The sequence below is a fragment of the Patiria miniata genome, unplaced genomic scaffold, assembly GCF_015706575.1.
Source record: "Patiria miniata isolate m_02_andy unplaced genomic scaffold, ASM1570657v1 HiC_scaffold_29, whole genome shotgun sequence".
Taxonomy (NCBI): domain Eukaryota; kingdom Metazoa; phylum Echinodermata; class Asteroidea; order Valvatida; family Asterinidae; genus Patiria; species Patiria miniata.
The window spans coordinates 7788604-7807445 of record NW_024037068.1 but is presented as its reverse complement, the minus strand read 5'-3'; the positions used below and the strand labels follow the sequence as shown (position 1 = coordinate 7807445).

General features: G+C 39.5%; 1 protein-coding gene across 1 annotated transcript in view; it reads right to left on the bottom strand.

The window, feature by feature from the left end:
• Positions 1–774: 774 nt before the first annotated feature.
• The window catches only part of LOC119735626 (short transient receptor potential channel 4-like), an 89305-nt gene continuing 71237 nt past the window's right edge, over positions 775–18842 (bottom strand). The window contains exons 13-14 of the mRNA XM_038209411.1: positions 14798–14922; positions 775–5712 (exon numbers count right to left, since the gene is read on the bottom strand). Of these exons, the coding sequence (XP_038065339.1) occupies positions 5475–5712; positions 14798–14922 (363 nt within the window). The 3' untranslated portion in view covers positions 775–5474. The remainder of the gene's footprint in view (positions 5713–14797; positions 14923–18842) is intronic.

Below are 18842 nucleotides of genomic sequence, written 5' to 3'. Positions count from 1 at the left end.
TTCCGGGAAGGGACAGGGTAGATTTGTTTTGTAATTTGCTAATTCGTTCCCACGAGTTACTAATTTGTTCGCACGAATTGCTTATTCGTTCCCACGAATTGCTAATTCTATCACACGAATTGCTAACTCGTTCCCACGAGTTACTAACGCGTTCCCGGATGCGCGAGTTAGCAATTCGTTCCCACGAATTAGGAAATCGTTCCCACGAATTAGGAAATCGTGCGAACGAAATAGCAATTCGTTTCCACGAATTAGCAATTCGTGCGAACGAATTAGTAATTCGTGGGAACGAGTTAGCAAATTATAAAAAAAAAAAAAAAAAAAAAATATATCGTGCCCTGAATGGTCTATAGCCGTGTTAGTAATTGGTCATATCACGCATGCGTGAAGCATATCACGCGCCCATTGTTTTCTAAGATATGTTACTGACTGAGAATCAGGTGCATTTCCGTTCTCCTAATGATGGACCCGTCACCACTGAATGAGCTTAATGAGCTTTTCAATGACATTCAATTTTAAGGGGTGCTGATTTCAGGAATGGAAATATAGACCGCCAACTTATAACACTCTCGAGAGATGTAATATACTACATTTGTGTTACAGCGAATTAACGATGGCATACTAGAAACGGGATGAAATGGATTTGTAAAATTTGTTTTCTGAATGTTACACATTTTTGGGCACAAACTGTACATCAAGTTTCAGTTGAAACAGACAAATACTGAAGCAAAATAAAACACCAGAAAAGAAGCAGACGCCGATAACGAAGACAGATTATTAGACAATTTCATTTATTATTGCGCCGCCACAAGATGCATTATTTTATTAAATATGTCCTTCCACTGTGTATAAATAACAACGTTAGTGGTGAAATACCACACTTCAGGAGCCATTACTTTAAACCCTTTACCGACTCACTTGCAGATAAATCAACCCAATGACTATTAGTATCAAAAATAAATCTGTTTCAATATTATTTTAATAACTTGCAAAGAACGTTATTTTACAGTTAACGACGCGAACACCACTGCAGGCGAGTGCTACCTACAATACCAAGATATGTTGTATAAAGTGCATGTATACCTATCGCAAAACACTGAAAGAGTGCTGCACAATCAAACTACGCTGAGAGCCACAAGACTCTACTAAATATAAAAGTACTTAAACACTGGAACACACGGATTGGATTTAGCTTCTTTTGAAATTCAATTCAAAATCTGTGGAGAAAGACTTAGTAAAAGCAGAAATGTCAGTGCAGAGTGCAAAAAGTCAGAAAATGCAGCGAGGGAAAAGACGGCTAAACAATCTTGGTGTACAGCGCGTCCCGAAATACCCGCACCTGTTTTTTTTCCTGTTTTTTTCGCAAGGTTCTAGCGTCGACGCGGAAAAACATAACGCCATTATTTGTATACCATTTTAAAGCTTGGAATCTTAACCTTATCCCTGGCGAGCGTTGGTTTGATATGTAAAAGAGTTAAAAGTTATTCGTGTTCAAATAAAGGCATGTCGAGAACAAATTCAAACGATTTCAAGGAAAATCGACGATATGGTACATCAGATGCTATTGAAATAACCCAAAAAAATGCTGATATATGTTAAAAACACATTGAACTTGAAACGAACAACAATATTGTGAATTTATTTAAGGCGTAGTCTACGTGGATCGAAAAGACAATGAAACACAGAAAGTAAAAGGCAACGAGATCGTCACAAAACGATGAAGCATTTCCACATTCGAAAAAAAATGTGCATAATTGATTTTGCCTTGAAATCGGTTGAGTTTGTTTTTGACATGCTTCTATTTGTACACAAATAATTTCAAAGCCTTTTGAAGATCAAACCAATACTTACCAGGGATAAAGTTAAGATTCAAAGCTTTAAAACGATATCAAAAAAAAAATCGCAATACGTGTTTCCGCGGCGACGCTAGAGTCTCGCAAAAAATGTTGCGGGTATTTTGGGACGCGCTGTACACCAACCGTATAACAGTTCCAAGTTTCTAAGAAAGAAAGTCCTCTGTGCGAGTAAGAGTCATACAAGAGGCAGCTCTAAGAAACGAAGGGATCAAAATTTACGGATGATGAAAAATAAAAAGGAATGCCTTTGTCTCAGGTCGTTCAAACAGCTCGACTCGTGACTTCGGAAAAACTGGCTCGTGATGGTTGACCTGTACTACCACAAGCGAAGCGCATTCGAATTTCACAGACTTTATTCGGAAGCCATTTTGGATCGTGTTCCCTGAATCTATCGTATACAATGTACATTGTGAACCGTTGAATGGGATGGTGCCAGACTATTAATGCGTTTCAAGCCTCACTTGTTTAAATGTGGCTTAAAACATTAGGGTATGTATAATCACACAATTGTTCAGTTATTCATCAGAGCAGACTGGTATTAATGTGTAATTAAATGGATGTAAATGTTTTCATTTCTATTCGCCAGTTCCAAACTTGAGCATTTTTCCTCGCTTGCAATTTAAAATGGCCGACTTGTGCATAAAGCCTATAGTTTGCTTTATGACATTTAAGACATGCATGCCACCAACATAGTATTTTCGTATAAGCAAAGAGCCCTTTCCTTCGGCAGCCATATCTAGTGAGGTTTTTTTTAGCTTGTTACTTTTTGTTCATACAGTAAAATAGAATGCAGGGATGTGTACCCATGCCTAACCCATCGCTACAAAAATCGCACTGCAAAGATTACTGTTAATGAAAATGATGTATTTCCGTACCGTCAAGACAAATTAATGTTCTTCTGTTTGTAGTACTTTCTACATAAGTGCTTCAATCCGATAACATACAACTCCTTTTGTATAGCTTTACAACCGTTGCATTTGCCAGCCACTAATAGACAAATTATGGCCGGCTGTCAAAACCAAGAGAAAATATAACCAAGATTGTTTGTTTTAAAAAATACAATTCAACTCTTAAATTCTGAACAATGATCATCAATCTACCAATTGAAAACTGAAAACAAGAGGGGGTATAATTTTAGTCTTAAAAATCGTTCTGCTGCCCACTTCAAATGTAATTTACGAAATTGAGTGGCCACCCACACGAAACCAACGCTCCATGTTAATTAACCAACAAAAGAAAGACTTAATACCGAAAGAAACTGCTTGTTAAAAGATACAAAAAAGCGTCCTACATCATTCAACCCTTCGTTAAATACTGGATCTCTTTTTACTGATGCTTGAAATCGTTTACTAATGAACAAACAAGTTTACAAAAAGCTATTTAAATCACATTTACCAATACCAGTCTATAAATACATATTAAAAGAGAAGCGTCATACTTTGTTATAAATTGTTCGTAAAGGCACTACAACAGCATCACGTGATCATGAAGCCTTTTTTTGCTGGTAAGACCGGTTGCATTTTTTTTCTTCCGCATTCTGGTCAGGTTTATTTACCTTAATACGCATGCGTGGATACTATCACGCGATCACATTTTTATGACCCAAATTGTTTTTAATCAAGGCCTACACTAATCAATGAATTAAAATTCACCTTTTTTTCATGTTTAATGGCTCCGGAGGATTTTTATTTTGGGAAAGTTAAGTCCGAAAACCATCCGTTTACGAATTCACGCATACGCATTATGGTCATTGACTAAACTTGGCTGCAGAAAAAAAAATAATTGCAGACCGGTGAAATACAATTGTTGACGATCAAGTCAATCGTGTTTTCCTTATTGATGCATGATTACACAATCACACCGGTGATATCTACAATCAGGTAGGGTTTTCGTGTAAAATTCTTCTCCGGAGCTCATACACAAATTCCGGTTATTTTGGTTCAAGGTTAATCAACATACTTGCAAGGATATCCTACAGAATCTAATTCTAAGTGACTATACACGAACTTAAAGACCATTTTATACTTAAATAATATTCACATTTACCTTTGGTTTGCTCAAACATTAATATCAAAAGCAATCAACAAGTTAAAATTGTTAACCTTAAATGGTAGACACACACTGCCGAAATATTTTTGAGGCACAGATAATTGAAAAGCTGCCGAACAAAACAACCTGTCCTTGTAGGTTTTACTCTTTGTTTTTTTTTACATTTCATATTGTTTGTTTACAAACGAACAGTCGTGCAATCGTTTGTTAGTACAAATTTAAAGAAACATAGTTATTTACATGATACATCTGATGACGAAAAATTACAATCGACTCTATCAAAAGGCCATTACCAGTCCAGTATTTAGTAGTAGGGAAGAACAAAATACATTTGGATAGCTCATAACTTTCATTCATTCGTTCTTTTGACTTCGTTCAGTTGAATGGTTTATGACTTGACCTGGGACTACCACGTGATGGACTTGTAAGGACTTGCGATGAACTCAAAACTAAAACACTGTTTTTTAAGGAAGTAAATGTAATTGAAATTCTTCACTAAACTCACAACACGACCAAAAAGGCGTCATTGAATGAATTATAGAAGCGGAGATTATGGCGCTAAAACCTGGCTCAATTGGCTTGCGATGGGGCTTTTAAATATACTTAAAAAAGAAACTGGACAACTATTTCGGAAAGACTTTCATTATGTACAATTATCTGTGCCAATTTTTAAGATACCCACAGCCAAAACAAAACTGAGCTTCAACGGATTCTCATCATATTACATGTATACACAAATTATGGCATGTCATGAAACTTCCGTAAAATTTAGTTTCTTTTATTAAATCATTTCCCCCCATTTCTAATGACGGTTAGGCTAGTATTTTTACGGTACGTAAGTCAAATTGTGTGAACAATTAATGGAGTTCATTACAATTAGCACATTAAAGATTTGTGTCTTCAAATATTTTTTATAAGTATTAATACAAAAAAAAAAGAAAAAGTAAATGTATTACATTCTAAAAGATAGTCTGTGTACAAAAGGTAAATTACGAGAAAAAGGTTTCCTATTCTGTAGACCACATTTTGAAAGTCGTCCGACTTATAACATAGTTAAACTCTCTATCGTCCAGGTACATACTAGGGAGTTTACATATGAAGTGCATACCAATACGACACCGATACAATCTATTTTTTTCTTCACTAGTATCAAACTCTCTCCAAAATACGAGGTTTACTAGAGTTCGGTGTAGTTCGTTGACGGATACAACGTTTTTGAAAAGTCAGATCAGACAAACTGGGTCGCCTTTTTGTGTAAATTTCATCTCGGTTTGAAGAACACATGGTCTGTTACATTTTGTCAAAGTGATTCAAACTGTTAATAGTCACGATTTTCCCCAATAGACTTAAAGATAATCTCGCATGAGACAGCGAAAAGTACACAAGACATGAGCGACATATTCCCCAATATCCAGATTATTCAGCAAATTGCTGGTTGATGATGGGTTGTAATTATAGTGTTTAGTATATGGAGCAACGTTTGTCTGGACTGGTTTGATTAACTTCGCAACTGCCAGCAATTAAAACCAAAACAAATCAATGAGCCATGGATAGAGGTGGGATGTTAGATCAATGACCGACCAGCGAGCGGCCGGCCCGTGATCGTAGCAAGGACGCAGCCATGCCATCTACCGTGCTCCGGATGACCCGGTTCCGTTCCTTCAGGTCCTTCACGCTGGTGTCCAACTGCTCGGTCTTGGCCCCGATGTCGTCCACCTTCTGCAGCTGCAGCTTGATGTTAGCAAGGACGTCCTGCAGGTTATCGAACGACTGGTCAGCCGCGTTCAGGGACTTGAAGGTTTCGTATCTGGGGAACGGAATGAAGTAGTGTCAGAAGTGAGATTGAAAATGTAGTTTTGTTTGGCACAGAAAGACGGTGAACCAAATTCCTCTATTACGTAATCACGGTGAACGCGGTATTTAACCGTGCTCCCAGCCAACGCCCTTCACTTCAGGCTCATGCACAGATGCTGAACGCTGCTTAGACACCGTGCTGCTCTTACTTAGTCCTAAATTTACGAAGACACTATGTCGACCGAAGAGGGGCGACCCTCTGATACAAGTTTAATTTTTCAGAAGTTTAAAGACTACTTGGACGGTGTTTTTTTCAACATGCATCATTGTGCATGTAAACCTGACATCCCATGCTGTCTGAATAAAATATTATTATCAAGAATTATCAAACAATTGCGTATATTGCCTTGAATTGCTGTGTTGGCGTATTAAACTAAACTGTGTTTTCATGCGTATAAGCGTAGCGAAGTAGCATGAAAATTCCGTTTCTTTGTAACGGAACAGATGGTGGCAGAAGTGGGATCAGTAACCATCATATCAACTTGGTGATTTGAAGTGGTACTGGAAGTCTCGCATTTGGAGTATTGAATGCAGTGGTGTCAGAGTAAGATTGAAAGTCTACTATCGCGAGAATTAAATGACATGATGTAAACAAGAGGGATTATAAGATTCGTGTCTTAGGAGAAAATCGAAATGGGGTTGAAAATCGTATGTCTTGGCAACTGAATGGTAAAGTATTAGAAGTGGGGCTGAAAGTCCCGTATCTAGGGAATAAAATAGTACGGTGTCAGAGGTGTGATTGACAATAGCCTGCAAAATATCAATACAAGCTCTCGAAGTTATGGGGAAAGTTTCAGAAGTGGGGTTGAACATCTCGTTTGTGAGGAACGGACTGGTAAGATGTCAAAAGTGGGATTGAAAATGACCCTTCAAAACGAAATGTTTATATAACAGGGGAAAAAATGCGGGATGTTGTGGGACAAAATATATGCTGCTTTCTTTCTCTCTTTCGGGTCTAGTAGGCCTACTTCCATATTGGTTGGGTCGAAATACATGACCGATTATTTACCAAATTATGTTGCAACGCTAATATCTTTGTGACGTTAGAGAGGCCCGTGGCGGCTTATGTGGTATATTGGTGCGGCTGTTATATCGGAAACGCTAAGAATTAATGGTTGAATATTAAGATTTGTGATTTTGTGAGGGATGGCGCTCCAGAACTAATACCAAGAGCTGCTATTATTAACATAACATGTAGTTTCTTAGAACAACATTTGTTTGTTAAGCAAGAAGAGGCAATTATTCTGTTGAGCAGCTGCATGAAATCAGACCAGATTACTGCTGCAAATTGATTATTCCTACAAATCTCTGCATAAAATCAGCTAATGCCATTGTGTAATAATAAACAATAATGGGTACTTATAAAGCGCAAGTATCCACCATTATTGGTGTTCTAGGCTACATCATTATTACCCTTCTCATTGGGCCAATGAAACATTTCAAATACCATTTCAGCTCCTTTGGGAGTGTACAGCTCGATGCTGCCGCAAAGCGGCTTAAATCAACCACAATAACCACCTCTGCCTTTACAGGTATCCATTTACTCCTGGGTGGAGAGAAGCAATGAGTGACAAAGTGGCTTGCCTGCCCAAGGGCACAAGCACCATAGCCGCAGGCTGATTCGAACCCACAACCTGCAGAATTACCAGCAGACCACGAATTCAATGCTCCAGACCACGAGGTCACGGCGCTCCACATTGTATATGGGTAATTATGGAGTTGTCTGTCAACATACAAAAGGAATGTTGTAAAAACTGAATGCGGGGCGGTCAGATGGATATGAATTGTGTCCATGAAATGTTTTGTCCGACTTCCTTCAGATATTAAATGTTTGTACATTGTAGCAACAATACAGAATCCATGCCGCTTTGAAAAAGATGGACTGTCAGCCCACAGAAATCGGGGACCAGACAGAGTGAGTTAGCACGGGGGCATTGGTTTACATTGCTCGGAGTCCTGTGTTCGAATTTGTGAACTTCCAAATCTAGTTCACGGATTGCAGAATTTAGCTGCACGGCTAGTTGTACCTGCACTACGCACTGATGCAAACAATTGAAGGTCCCACAACTCAAGTGGGTTTTTACGGTTGATTTCTTAAATACTAACTACCCGCAGAAAGTAAAAGATGGGTGAATCGGTCAACGGAACCAATGTATTCCTATATCGCTTTTACATAAGACAATCTTTTTATGACTGTATATGACGGTTTTATGACTGTGTCGAACGGCATCAGTACTGCTAAAGATGTCAAAATGAAGCTTGATAGTCATCCAAATGCTTTTATAAATGGGTTAACTAAATACAATGAAACAAAACTTAAGTACTCAATTATGCACACGCCGCAGATAATTCTCTTCAAAAGGTGAAAATGAAAAGAGAAAAAAAAATACTGCAAACTGCTGGCTGACTGCACTGTTAACACGTTGGGCAAAATGGGTTGATATGTAGACCAACGTTGGTCAACATATCAACAGGTTAAACTCTTGGGCAAATTCTTCCCAATTGTTGGCAAAATTTTACCCACATTGGGTAATTTCAAACCAATGTTGGGTAACATTTTATTGCCCAACAGTGTTTTACCCATTATTTCTTTACAGTGTGGATTGACCTGAAATAGCAAAGAACATTTGGTTTGGGAACACGGTCAACTTGAATGTGCTCGCAGTCCAAGTGTTCGAATCCGTGACCTACTGAGGCAAAATGAGGAATGTCCCCCAAAACCTTGTTTCGAGTAATCGACGCCTGAAGTCGGATATACTAGAAAAATCATGTGGAAATCGTTTTTGGTTGTGTTGAATTTTTTGAGTAACCAAGGTATCCAAGAGTCCCACTATTCATTTTTATTTATTGGAAAAAAATACCCAAAAAGTGGAAAGAACGTTTTTCACTGCCGGCGCGATGCGTGTCTTTTTTTTTTCAAAGCCGTTCTTATCGAAATGAGGTTAGAGAAACTTGGCAGGACACTGTTGAAGTTCCTGCGTCATATCTTTGGAATACATTTAGCTATAGCAATACATTTGGTATCATTGGAAAGCCAATGATAACGTGGAAAGTCAAAGGTGGGGGTTAATCCTCATTATAATATGGCAGGTCACATTTGCCAACTTCAAAATCTAGTTCACAGATGGCATTAGCTGCATGGCTGGTGGTGTACCCGCACTACTCACTGATGCAAACAATAATTGAAGGTCCTACACTTAATAAGGCAGTTCGGTATTCCAAAATAGTCTGGTGCACAGCAAGATTCCACGATGTTTTTTTTCTTCGGGATAACCGCAGCAGATAAATGCACAAAAAGCTATGGGGGACGTGGTAACCAAATCTGCATTCTGTGCAATTTTTCGTGCAAATGAAAAGAGATGGAAATTTCGTTCGCACAAAAGTTTTGACACATAAGACACAGAAAAACACTTCGTTGTCCATTTTTTTTTGGGGGGGGGGGGGGGGCAAAATGTTATACTTCCGAAGAACACGATGATCTTTTCAATTTTGCTGGTACCCCGCTATGTTTTTACATGCATACGGTGAAATTGTTATCCCGAACGAAAAGTCGGCAAATCATGATGTGCACATGCGCAGTTGGGATACCGAACTTGCATATTCAAGTGGGTTTTACAGCTGATTTCTTCTGGGGGAAAAAGGAGGGGGGGGGGTGTTTGCACCATCTACCCGCAGAAAGTTACATAATATGGACCTAGATTGGAGCCAAATGTATGCCTGTTACAGAAGACGAGATGAGCGGGTCAACGGGTTTTATGGCCGCCAGAAACGGCATCAGTGCTGCTAAAGCTGTCAAAATTAGGCTGAACACCCATCCACAGTCTGCTTCAGAAATTCGTTAACCAACTACACTGAATCCAAACTAATGTACATCATTTGCTTTTGCCGCAATTTTAAGAAATAAATGGATTTGGAGGATTTGTATGTTATAGCAAATTTTGTTACACTGACTTGCTTCACGTTTTGGGTTCGTAGAAGCTGGAAAAAAACAAGAGAACCAACCATATTCTTGTAGTCTGGTTCCCTGACCACACTTAAGATGAAACAGAGCAATTTATAGACTTTGGGGAATTGTGAGATCAGAGAATCAGTCTAGCAGGCTTGTAGTCTACACAGGTGTGTAATCAATTGCAAAGGAAATGCAGACGAACTAAATATGAAAAATAAGGAGCACTTTTTGGAAAAATACAACTTTACAGGATGCTTTAGACTGTCATTCCCTAACAATCCAGTAAGATATTTCGTGATAATTTGATCATTTCGTTTTTTTGATGTTTGCAAATGTTGTATCTTCCCTTTAAGTACTTATGGCACGCCGAAGATAGTTCTCTTCAAAAGTGAAAATGAATAAAACTGCTGCAAACTACTTGCTGACTGGAGTGACCGGAAGCTGAATACCCATCCACAGGCTGCTTCAGAAATTGCTTAACCAAATACACTGAAACCTAACTTTTGTACTTATGGCACGCCGAAGATAACTCTTTTAAAAAAGTGAAAATGAAACTCAAACTGCTGCAAACTGCTTGCTGACGGAATTGACCTGAAATATACAAATCAAACATAATTAGACGGTCTGACGTTCTGAACCCGGTAGATCTTTGCCACAGGCAAAAGGACAGGAGTACGGTGTAGCATGAATTTAGGTTTTATGAAATACGGACTCATTGGTGGTTTTGCGCATGCCCAAGCATAGATAATTAGGAGAGGGAGCGGTCACGTGAGAGGGTTTAACCAATAAAAGGGGAAAAGGGTCCGATTTTCATACGAGTCCGATTTTCATGTGACACCGTATCAAACAGGTGAGCGGCACACAAACATTGATTTGGAAAGAAAAACACAAAAGGAGGGAGGGAGGGAGTCAAAGTTGTCAATTGTAGTTTCTTCCATCCAGTGCCTGTATGTGTGTCCCTCACTTGTCTGTTTCTGTGCCCCTGTCGTTTTGCCTTTGACAGAGATTCAGCTAGGATTAAATTTGAAACGTGACGGCCTTCTAATTGCTCTGATTTCTCTTTAAAGGTTATTACTGCTGAACTTCATTTCTCAAGAATAACAATGAAGTCACCTGACCTGATATAATGAATGACGACATAACTGCGATGGATGTCATACTCGTAACAATTTCCTCGAAGAGTTCGAAGGGAAAGGTTTACTCTTAAAAATGAGATATGAGAGCCCAATTAAGGCCAAAAAATAAAAGTCTCTGGTTTCTGGTACGCGCGCGCGTCGCCGTAGCCATGCGCGTCGGCAAAATGAAAAAGTTTTTTTTTCAATACAAGATGATGTCTCAAAACCGCCAAACTCACTGGTTTGACTGGAATCCTGCTGCTGCACAATTTTAACGTGTTTTTAGATGGGGTTATGATCGAGAATAAGCTTTATGTGGCCTCTCTGGACTCCCATATATTTGCACTAAGTTTAGTCGGGCACCATTTGCAGTCATCAGCCGACATTTGAAGCCAAAAAAAAAACCACAGGTAAAAAAAAAAAAAAAGCCGCGTCGCCGCCACTTTTGGGGCAAGCTCCATAACAGAAACCGGAGACTTTTTTGTGTGGCCTAATCAGCCTTTTTTAGTACAAGAATCATTCACATCACTCAGTCATGTTCTGTTCCAGTTACGGAGTTTTGAACCCCCCCCCCCCCACCCACTCTTATAAAATGCTGTCCACGGATCACATTTAAGGTGATATTTCAGTAAAATGAAACCATGTCGTTTAATGAAAATGGTACCTGAATAGTCCCATAAGTCTCCGGGGTAGCAACGTAGAAGGCGGGGAAGGACTATACACTTTTGACATTATAAAACATGTTGTTTTACATCAGAGCCTACAAACATTCTCTGAACCGGGAGGGGGGGGGGTATTGGGATCACGCGTCCGTAAGGTCAAGGATGCAACATCCGGGTCATCCTGCTGATGAAGACCGGAGTTTCGGTCGAAAATTACAGGTACGAAATTCTCTAGTGTTGGGATTGAAAGTTTACCTCTAAATTATATTTAACTTCCAAGACAGATGAACTTTCACGCTAATCTTGTTTTAAGATCGGAAGCAGAAGGTGTTCAAATGAATGTTATAATAAGAGCCAGTTATCATGGTTACGAGCGTGTCTGATGTGTTATTTTGATTTAAGAATTATTTTCGTTTTGCTGAAATCACTTATCTTTATTGTGATCCTTGGATAACATTTATAACTGTAGTTGTGTTTAAAAGTCCATAACTGGAAAAGTGCATGAGTGATTTGAATTGTTATTTCACTAAAAGAAACCTTCTTTATTGGGCTGTCATATCCTAGAGCTGAAAAGTGCTACATGCAGATCGTCTTTAAGATATAGGTGGCGCCAATTTTTTGACTCAATCTGACTTTGACTTCTTTTTTTCAAAAAAATATAAAATTTGCTAAAACAAACGCGCTTGAATTGTGAAACTCAGTCGGGTCAAAGTATAATCGCCTTTTAACTGTTGGACTTTGCAGACGTGTACACATTATATTGGCCTTGCCACGATCGTACTGCCCTCAAAACACATCCCGAAAATAACAAACAGATCACCATGGAAACAAATACCATGGGCATGATCAAGCATCAGTTTTAGATTCTAGCCAAACCGAAAATGCTGGAAAAATACCTCTTGTCACGCAACCGAAACAACCCAAGGCCAGTATATCTATAGCACAGCTGAGAGCTGGTTGAAATAACATATCGGTTGTTCGTGCCATGCTATGAAAACACCGTTCAAAATGGTTGCAGGACTGATACCAAATGAAACACAATCTTACACAACGATTTCACCAGGTTGAAGCCACCATGCCGCCTGAGCCCATTTCAGGCATGCAGGTACCTTAGTCAGATGTTATCCTACACTGTGGAGTGGATGCCCCAATAAATATAAATAAAAAAATGAAAGGAAAAAAAAAAAAAAACAATTAAGCAGACAAACGTGCAGGTTTTAACGTATTTGACCTGGAGTGGATGTTCATGTAAATTTTCGAATTAATTAGAACAGATATTGTTCGAGGTCACTAAGTTGGTCCACAGCTACTGTATTGCACAATTTTGTTTGACCTTTTTCTGCTTGCATAAATACATGGAATGATAAAATAAACCACCATCTGTTTGCATTAAAGGAGCATTACGGCCTGAAATCTTCGAAAATGTCATGGTTTTTGCTGTTTACTTCTACTGCTTTAGAGGTCTAGTTGAAAGGAAACTAACCTAATGTCTCACTGTTCCCGAGAAAAGACGAACGAAAAACCGGTTGTACAGATTGGACACGACGGAATACGAGTACGTTTTTCCTATCGTTTTCCTTCAATGTACGATACTCGTTGTGTGTGTCACATTAATTACACACAGTGCCAATACACCGATGTTATTTCTTACACGTCCGCAGAAGGCACACAACTGAACAGCTCGATTCTTCGGGACACTATTATTGTGACCCCCGAAATTCGTTCTCACACTGGTCTCGCATAAATAACACAAAAACGCCCAGGTTGTGACGGATGGGTGAGTGGACGTTTATATTCTACTTTCAAATATTCTTTTCATTTAATATAATTTCGTTTAAAACTCGTTTTCTAGCCCAATTGGGCGTATCCAGGCCGTAATGTCCCTTTAATAACATGATCAATTAAAAAAAAAAAAATTAACCAACAAACAAAAACACGACAAACCCGGATCTAAAATAAGGATCTTTATACGTGAATCTCCAGGAACAATTTGGATGGAACTCTCCCTTAAGAAAAGATAAATCTAAAAATTAATGTGGCATGACGTTGCGAACTTAGCAAGTTCTTCTTCAGAGGCTAAAACAAAAATTTCTGTTTTAGCCTCTGAAGAAGAACTTGCTAAGTTTGCAACGTCAGGCCACATTAATTTTTAGATTTATATATTTCAGGTCCACCCAGTCAGTAAGCAGTTTGCAGCAGTCTTACTTTTTTCATTTAAGAAAAGATAGTTCATCCAATCTCGGAAATCGAGAATCCCCATCAAGCGATAGTCGAATTACATAATTATGAACGGCTGCATTCAATCTTGGCTTAACCTGGGTCCGTCCACGGTGGTGACTTGCTCAGAGTCCCGCTCGGACAAACCGTACCGGTGATTTGATATTCATGTATTCAACTTGGGCCGGTCAGCGACGACTGAAGTGTACCATCCAACCGCTCGGTGCATACGTTTTTTTCTATTCTCTCTCCCCCCCCCCCCATTTTCTCTTCTTTTTTTTATAAAAAGTACTCTGAAGTGTTTTATTAATGAATCAACCGTAAGATGGTTGTGCTATTTACGACATGACCTGACCTGGTTGCGCCTTCATGAACTATAAATGCTACCTCTGCCTAGAGCTATACAGCTTTTAACAATGCGTACGCTCGATCAGCAAATACGACGTTAGCTCTGTTACACTGCTCAATGGGTCAAGTAAACCTTGCTGTTTTGCAGTAGCGAGTCTACGGTGAGGGTTAGGCATTCAAACCCGCCCCCCTATCCCCCGCCCCAAGAGAGGCAAGAAAAATGCCGAAATGAGTAGCACATGTCTGCTACTTCACCACCTTCCTTCTTCTTAACAGCCCCCCCCCCCCCCCCGCGGAGCCAAAGCTGGATCCGTCCCTGCGAACGCAAGTCAGTCGAGGATTGTTGGACTAGTTTAGTCCACCATTTGGAACCAGCCTATAAGGTTAATTGGTTGCGTGGCTGTTTATCAAGACTGTACAGCTACGCGTAGAGTCGCACATACGTGTGTACATGTACTTATATCGCAGGTGCAAAGTAATGTACGTCACGAATCAGCAACTAGTCAACCAATGCATCTTTATCGAACTTGATCGGTAATGTATGCATTTATAACCACGGAAAATTGTATCATGTAAACAAAATTTAACCAAATAACAACGAACATCACAACGTATTTTAAACCTTCCTCAAACTCCTGTAGAGCTCAGTAAAATGTGGAATAACTCCAAGTGAAGGTTTTTAAAAAGCCGATTTTCCCAATATAAAATTTCAACCTCTTGCCAAAATACCTTAATTTCATTGCTTACCTGAAGACGGCCACGTCGTTCCGGATGGCCATGACGTCAGCCCTGGACACGGCATTCTCCGCATCACCGCCACTGGAGGACGAATGATCTAAGATGTATCGCTCCGCCAGCAGTCTTGCAATTTTCTGGTGGCATAAAGTAAGCAAAGACAATTGGAAAGGGTACTATTTTTTTTTTTAATTCAAGACGGTGACCGTTTTATTATAAAAGTGTAAGGTGGATGTAATGATCAATCTTTTCAATATTGTTGAGGTTAGGTTTTTCGTATTTTATTATTTTAGACCTTTCAATATAACACTGACAGTCTTCAGGGTTCAATAGATGTCTTTTCAATGCTTTTAGTTGTTGTTGTCTCATCTTGCGACCTAACGCACTTTGACATATAAGGGTATTTTCACAGAGCTATTTCACTAATTCTGGATAAGAATAATTTTTTTTATGTGCAACTTGTTAGGGGCAAAGAACAAGTTTTCTCCCTGGATTTTGCCGATACTTTTCAGAGATGTTTCCTCCTATGGTGAAGATATAATGTCAGGAGTGTTAAGAATAAATTCTTTTAGGAGCAAAAAGAAGGCAACAAGCCTGGATTAAAAAAAAAGACAAGTGCAAGTGCACAATAAGCTCTGGCCGTCTTGCATGAAAGTCTTGCATGAAATCCATCAAAACGATCCCTGCCAGAGCTTAAAAATGCGACGCCCAAAATTGCGATGTCGATGGCACATATGGAACACCATACTTCAGATGTTTACGTAGATTTAAAGTCATGTGTGATAAATACCACGTGACTATAACAATACTGCACATATTTTCAATTTACAAACTTTTTCATAAAAAATCTTTCAGAATTGATACAAACACTTTTGTTATTAAGTATTTAATTGATTTTGTTTGTATATTTGTTTTTGAAAATTATTGTTTGATATCTATATTTTGTGGGAAACTTATGGGGTATATTTTGGTCAATTCTCGGGGACAGACATGTGCAAAATAAATGCGCATGCGCATCGATCGAAACAAAATAGCTATGCATTCACAGTGCATTTTATGACTACGGCGTGGCATTTCGTGAATGAGTCTATTATTTTTTGGTATTATTTTTTGGGGGTCGATTTTCGGGGACAGACAGACAGACCAACCGACCGACCACCAAGTGACATGTAGAAGCTCCTGCGAGTGCTAAAAAATTGACATTAGTGACCCCGGATCTCCTATGGTTAATCGTTAGTAACGGCCCGCGGCACAGAGGCTTAAAAGTTGCCTGTCTCATGAGTGACTGCTTATTTTCCCCTCACCCTGTGCTCTCTAAAAGTGTCAACTGCATCGCGATACATTAATGTTGCGATGCATAAAATTAGCCTCCCAGCCAACATTCAAGTATAAAACATAGAGGGTACCACTTCGGTGCATATCCATTGTGGCATGATACTTCCAGCCAGACGCGTCCACTGAAACCCGATACCGCGTCATGTGACCAACATGCGCGTCGGTAATGTTGATGAGTTCTCTCACCCTCGGCACAAACCCACGGGACATTGTTGGACATGCGCTGCGGTTTGCGGCGACCAGACGTGTCGGTTTTTTCACCCCTTCAAATTAAGCGCAAGAGGTTCCGGCGTCAATTTGCTGATGACACATTCTCTATCCTCGGAATTGGGCAGTGAAACGACGCGCGAGCATCCCAGTCGGGAATCAAAGTGGTAAAAAGGAGTTACCTGCAAAATGTTCGATACGTGTTCAAAGCACGGAGCTGTAATGTGCGTCATAATGCCCGATATTTGACGTGTTGTTCATTAGGGTTTCAGTTATAGTTCTAGTCTTATGACGTGCACTATTAAACAAAAACATCAAGCGGAGTTTTGTTGCTACAGACACTGCACCTGCACTGTGCCTCAGGTGTTCAAAGCCTGTAAGTAGTCTCGCAAGGTTTTTTTTGCTGAAGGGTGTTTTCAAGGAGTAAACACGCCCGATTCATTGGAAGATTATCTTCCGCCGATAAGTTTGGTATTATTTCAGCAGGCAGAAAAGGAAATTGTACAAATAAGACAAATACAGTTTTCGTTTCCCCTTCATTTTGCTAGGCTCACACATTCCCGATGTTTAAGCCGATTCGCCGCGAATAGCAATTCTTGAGTAAAATCCGGAAATGGTTCGTGGCCGCCTCGGGATGATTATGTTATTTCGGTGAAAGATCGTTAATGCTAAGATCACACATTCCCGATTTTTAAGCCGATTCGCCGCGAATAGCAATTCTTGAGTAAAATCGGGAAATGGTTCTTGGCTGTCTCGGGATGATTCTGTTAGTTCGGTGAAAGCTCGTTCAAGATCGGGAAGCGCCCCGACAATTTTGGAAGTGCTCAAAATTGTCGGCGTGATTCGGGAACCAATTTCAATTCTTGGTTCATTTATTCTTGTTGTATTCATGACAAATTCTGGATGATTCTTACAGAATTCTTACAAGCTTCGTAGAGTTATTAGTTGTGTTAACAGTCCAGAATCATGCCGAATTATTACGAATATTTCAAGAAATGTACGAATATTATGAGAAAAATAATTACGAATACACTAAATCGGCATAATTCTGGGTCATTCTGGATGACGATGGAATAATGCGTATATTATTCTTAACAAAATCGCTTCAACAAGACTCTGTACTAATGACGTCACACGTTAAACAACGTGTGTGCTTTCCTATGGTGCTCAGTGGACCGTGGACCCCCACTGGCTCCATAGGAAAGTGCACATGTTAACAAAGTGTGACGTCATTAGTACAGAGGCTTATTCGGTTTTATACTGCACTAAATCGCAATCCTTCGGCACGATTTGGTCTGATTCGGCTTCCATTATTCGTACCTAGTTCTTGATTATTTTTCGTTCATTCTTACGTTTTTCTTACAAACAGCGAATCGGGACTAATTTCTCCCGATGCCATTAAGAGTTTTTATTCAGGATACATCGGGGTAATTCGAGGAAATAATGTGTGAACCTAGCATAAAGATCGGGAATCGCCCCGACAGTTTTGGACATGTTCAAAATTGTCGAGGTAATTCGGGAACCAATTTCAATTGTTTGCTTTATTTTTCTTGTACTTATCACTAATTGTGGCTATTCTTACAGCCTTCTGGCTATTCTTACAGCATTCTTACAAGTTTCGTAGAGTTATATTGTTTCGTAGAGTTATATTGTATGTGTTGTCTGGAACAAACTTCCAGAATACATTAGAGATACCAACTCACTGCATACATTCAAGACACTCCTGAAAGCTCACCTGTTTCAGGAGGTGTACCATCTATAATTCGTCTTCTTCTTCTTTATAGTGCCCCATCAGCGCCTTAGAGCACTTTTTTTTGGATTTTGGCGCTTTAAACATATTTTTTGATTGATTAATTGATTGTTAACAGTCCAGAATCATGCCAAATTAATACGAATGTATCAAGAAATGTACGAATATTATGAGAATAACTTACGAATGCACTAAATCGGCATAATTCTGGGTCATTCTGGATGATTCTTGAGTTATTCGTATTTTATTCTTGACAAAATCGCTACAATCCGGTGTTATTCTGCACTAAATCGCATTTTTTTTCCCGGCTTGGTTCGGTCTGATTCGGCTTCCAATTTGTACCTAGTTCTTGATTATTTCTGTTTCATTCCTAAGTTATTTTTACAAACAGGGAATTCGGGCCAATTTCTCCCGATGCCGACAAGAACTTTTATTCGGGATAGAATGGGGTATGCGTGGCTATAATTCGGGAATGTGTTAACCTAGCAGAGGCAAGAAATTTATACTGCGCGCTACATTCCCGTGCAAATACCGTTTGGTCTCTTGTCGCTTTTTAAATTTCGTGCTAGTGTACGTTTAAATGTATTCAAGTGTCTTGAGAAAGATGTGTCGCCCAATTCTTCCAATGAGCGCCTTTGTGAATAATTCTCATTTAAACCAGCCGAAATTCACTAAACACGAGGCGCCGGCACGCGCGAAACCAAACGCTCAGATAGTGGGTCCAGCGACACGTTCGGCAGACGCGACTACCGGCGGCAGGCTCGT